Source organism: Castanea sativa, chromosome 8 (genome assembly GCF_040712315.1).
Source record: "Castanea sativa cultivar Marrone di Chiusa Pesio chromosome 8, ASM4071231v1".
Classification (NCBI taxonomy): Eukaryota; Viridiplantae; Streptophyta; class Magnoliopsida; order Fagales; family Fagaceae; genus Castanea; species Castanea sativa.
Window position 1 is genome coordinate 44,297,282 of NC_134020.1, and position 4,272 is coordinate 44,301,553.

General features: G+C 39.7%; 1 protein-coding gene across 1 annotated transcript; it reads right to left on the minus strand.

Annotated features, from left to right (window-relative positions):
- Window positions 1-790: 790 nt before the first annotated feature.
- On the minus strand, window positions 791-1,753 carry LOC142606388 (uncharacterized). The gene is made up of 2 exons (XM_075777750.1): window positions 1,451-1,753; window positions 791-1,216 (listed from the first exon to the last, which is right to left on the minus strand). The coding sequence occupies exons 1-2, from the start codon at window positions 1,751-1,753 to the stop codon at window positions 791-793; spliced, it is 729 nt and encodes a 242-aa protein (XP_075633865.1).
- Window positions 1,754-4,272: the final 2,519 nt, after the last annotated feature.

Below are 4,272 nucleotides of genomic sequence, written 5' to 3' on the forward strand. Positions count from 1 at the left end.
CATCTAAGGATGGCCTATAGTGGCATCCACCATCTGATCTATCCGAGGCATAGGAAAGTAGTCCTTGGGGCAAGTTTTGTTCAAATCCATGAAATCTACACATACTCGCTATTTTCCATTTTCTTCTTCACTACCACCATATTGGCCAACTACTTAGGGTAGAACACCTCCTTAATAGCCCCAGCTTGCTTGAGCTTGATCACCTCCTCCTTGAAAGCATCAAAATGCTCCTTAGATGATAGCCGAGGTGGTTACTTTTTGGGGATGATAGCTGAGTTGACATTTAAATGATGACAAATGAAGTTTGGATCCACCCCAGGAGCTTTATAAGCACTCCATGCAAACACATCAATATTCTTTCTAAGAAACACTATCAGCTCCTCTTTCTCCCGAGGAGGCAGCTGAGCTTCAACCTGGAAAAACTTTTCCTCATTATCATCTATAGCAATTTTTTCTAACTTCAAGCACTTTGCCTCTTCCATCACCATATCCACAGGTAACACTGACATTTTTTAATGCTATAAGCCCTTTTCAGCAGAGGCCGAGGACTCAATCCCAGTTTAATGCCTAATTGTAGCCACCAACCACTGCCTAGCCACAGATTGGCTTCCAACCCTTCCTCAACCCGGTCCCCCGATGGGTACTTCACCTTCAGATGCAAGGTGGAAGAAACGGCCCCCATTGCATGAAGCTAGGGTCTCGCCACAATGGCGATATGTAGGGAGTAAGCATCCACAACAATGAAGTCTACCTTGACCACCTCTGAACCTGCTTGGATTGATAGTCTAATTTATCCCATTAAGACAATAACTTTCCCATCAAAACCTACCAAAGGTGAATCATAACATGCCGAATCCTCAAGTTTCAACTTTAGCCCCTTGTAAAAATCAGGATACATGATTTTTGCATTGCTGCCCTGATCTACTAACAACTTATTCACATCATAGCTCCCTATTCTAAGAGTGACCACCAAGGCATCATTGTGCGGCTGTGTGGTTCCAACCTTCTCTTCATTAGAAAAACTCAACGCTGGTTGGACTTCCATCTTACTCCTCTTCGGCTCAAGGGAAGAGTACTCTATGAGTGGTTGAGTTATGGACAGTACCCTAGAGGGGTGGGAACCAGTCCTTCCCGGAGCGGTAAGAATAACGCTAATTGTACCCAGAGGTGGCCTCAAAGAAGCATCTCTATGAGCTCTTGACCTTGCCTGGCCTCGCTGCCCATTGAGGTGATACAAAAATTGCTTTAACCTACCACCTCAAACCAGTTGTTCCAGGTGATTCCATAAAGTATCGTAGTCCTCTGTGGTATGCCCTCGCTCCTGATGGTATTGACAATGAAGGCTTTGGTTGCGCCTCATGGGATCTCCTCCCATCTTATTTGGCCACTGAAAATATGGTTCATTCTTAATTTTTTTTTCTAGGATTTGATGCACTGGCTCTCAAAATACAGTGTTAACCACTTGAGCAGTAGCAGTTCCAGATTGCTTAGCAAAATCCCGCCGAGGATGATTATTATTGTACTTATCCGACTTGAAGTCCCATTTATCCTGAGGGACCACCTTAGCCTTGCCTTTACCTAGTTGTTGGTGCTCCTCGACCCGCTTATACTTGTCAATGTGGTCCATGAGTTGACCCATACTTTTAACAGTTTTCCCAATCAAAGATTTCCTCAAACCGTGCTTGGCAGGCAGGCCGACCTTGAATGTCCTTATAGCCACGTCGTCAAAATTTCCATCTATCTCATTGAACATTTCCTAGTATCGGTCCGAGTACGTCCTAAGGGTTTCCTCCTCTCGTATAGTCATAGACAACATGGAGTCTAGAGGTCGAGGAACTCTGTTGCAAGTTACAAAACGAGAACCAAATGCTCTTATAAGCTCCTTAAAGGAGGTAATAGAGCTTTCCTCCAGACCATTAAACCATCTCATCGCCACGGGCCCCAAACTAGATAGGAACATTTTGCACATCAAGTTTTCATTCTTGGAGTGAACAGTCATCCTCTGGTTGAAGTGGCTCACATGCTTCACAGGGTCTATCCTGCCATTGTAGATAGTGAATGTTGGCTGAGTAAACCGCCAAGGAAGCTTCCCCCTCTCAATCTTTCAGGTAAAAGGTGACTTAGAAATCTAATTCAGGGCCTTGCTCATAGCATCATTGCCTAAGCCCCTATGAGACGAACTTTTCCCTCTCTGCCTATAATAGTGCTCCTCATCACATGAAAAAGACTCACTGGGGGGAGTCATTGACCTTGGCTGGTAGCTATTATTACTATCACCGCCAGGAGAATGGTCAGAACTCAAGGGAGTTCCCCTACGTCGCTCACGGCATAACCTCCTTCTCAACCGGTCAATCTCCAGCTGCATACTTCGGGTATTTTCCTCATGGGAGATGTGACTCCTACTTTGAGATTAACTCCTACTAGTGTGTGAGGTGTGCACACTAACCTCTTGATTCCTTCTTTGTTCAAGATTAATAAAATGATATTGACGTTGGGACCCAATAGACTCCTCTCGGTTTGGCCTAAGTGTACCATAATTGAATGTTGATCTTACCAAAGTTTAAGTATTTCCCATAGACGACGCCAATTGTAAGAACACAATTTGGATTCTAAGCCCAAAAGGTAAAATGATCTAGGCCCAAAGAGCCCAATACAATGAATTTGTAGATAGTGGGCTAGAAAACTAAGCTTTAATGAGTTAGATAACAATTTTAGTGGGTTAAGATGACAAGAAAAAACTGGTTTTGCCCAAAGAAAATCGTCCTCATCACAGTCCGAGGAGATTAGTTCTTGTATATATTTCTTTTTAATTTGATTACAAGTCCAGTTCTTATTACTATTGTCTTTTTCTCTCAATTCTTAGATAGATCCCCTTGTAAGGGGCTTCTTTCTCTATTATATATTCTTCTCTTCTTTATCTTCACCATCCACGTGTAGGTCAAGTTATTGGCTTTGATCCTTATCCTATCAGCACATTTCTGAAGTCTTTGGAAATAGCTGTAAGGCTGCTTGTCACTGTTCAGGTATCACCTCAACATTAATGCGGCTAGAGTGTTAGCTGTAGAGCATTCAATGCGGTGGTAGCAGCTTTCCCTTAGATATTTCTTTGCTTTCCTTTGTCCTATGTTTCCCTGATATTTATCCTTATCAATAGAACCTTTCGAAGTGTTGCTGTCTGCCGACCTCTGCTTTGCTTAGCCGAGGAGGCATTCCTCCTCGGACTATCTTCCCAAACCTTTGCAGTCATAGTTTGTAAGTGGCACGTTGACTTTTACGTCTTCCCTATCGTCTATATGTCCGCAGATCACTAAGTGTCATTAGACAAGGCCTACGGCCTAATATATACTCTTGGACCCTTTATCCCTGTAGCTACATTTTAAGCTATAATGTTGTTAAATTTGTTTAATCAATATATTAATTTATGTTATAATATTTCTAAAATGTTTTTTATATATATAATTTTATTAGTATGCTTGTATTTGTATATTGATTGATTGATTTTTTTGAGCATACTCTATAATTGTTGTTGAGTGGTATAACTTGAATAGTTGAGTGTGAAATTATATCTTGATCTCTTTTGCAGCTCCGGTATACAAATATACAATGTCTACATAGATGAAAAAATGGATGATGATGATTAGGACAATGGTCATAAGAACCATAAAATGAGAATAATTAAATGTTCACTTTACCTTATTATTAATCTTGCTTTTGGATTTCATATTTTAGTTAGCTAGTTTATATTTGATAACTTATTTTGGATTTTAAACTTGGAGCTTGGAACCTAGAATTTGGACAAATTTTCATATGTGTTGATAAATATTTTGAAATTTGGTTGCTAATTAAACATTTATTGAACTTTTTAGATACATTGGATCAAAACTTAAATATATTTATTTCGTTAGTATAGATGTAGCAGTGTATGACATGCGAATTACATCATATAATGCAAATCTTTGTTTTTGTTTTTTATTATTATTTATTTTTATGGATAAATTCACAATTTACGTGATTTTTTAACATACTAAGTCATTATCAATGTGTTTTTTGCTTTAAATATAAAAATATGTAAGATCTTACGATCCACGATCCCACTTACCTCTCACGATCCTATATAGGATTCCGATTTTGATAACCTTGAATGTGAGAATCACTATCACAGGCCTAACAATATAACGTTACAAAATTCTTTTTCAGGTTGTATAAAGGCTTCATTTATAGAACAATTTCTCTATACAAAGAATTATTCCCCAGCACGTCGAGGTCAATTGG

Bases quoted from the DNA above. Each gene is read 5' to 3' on its own strand.
- LOC142606388 (XM_075777750.1), bottom strand. From the start codon at position 1,753: ATGTTCAATGAGATAGATGGAAATTTTGACGACGTGGCTATAAGGACA. The intron at 1,217-1,450 runs GTATTTTGAGAG...CTCAATGGGCAG, and splicing joins CTGCTCAAGTGGTTAACACT to CGAGGCCAGGCAAGGTCAAG.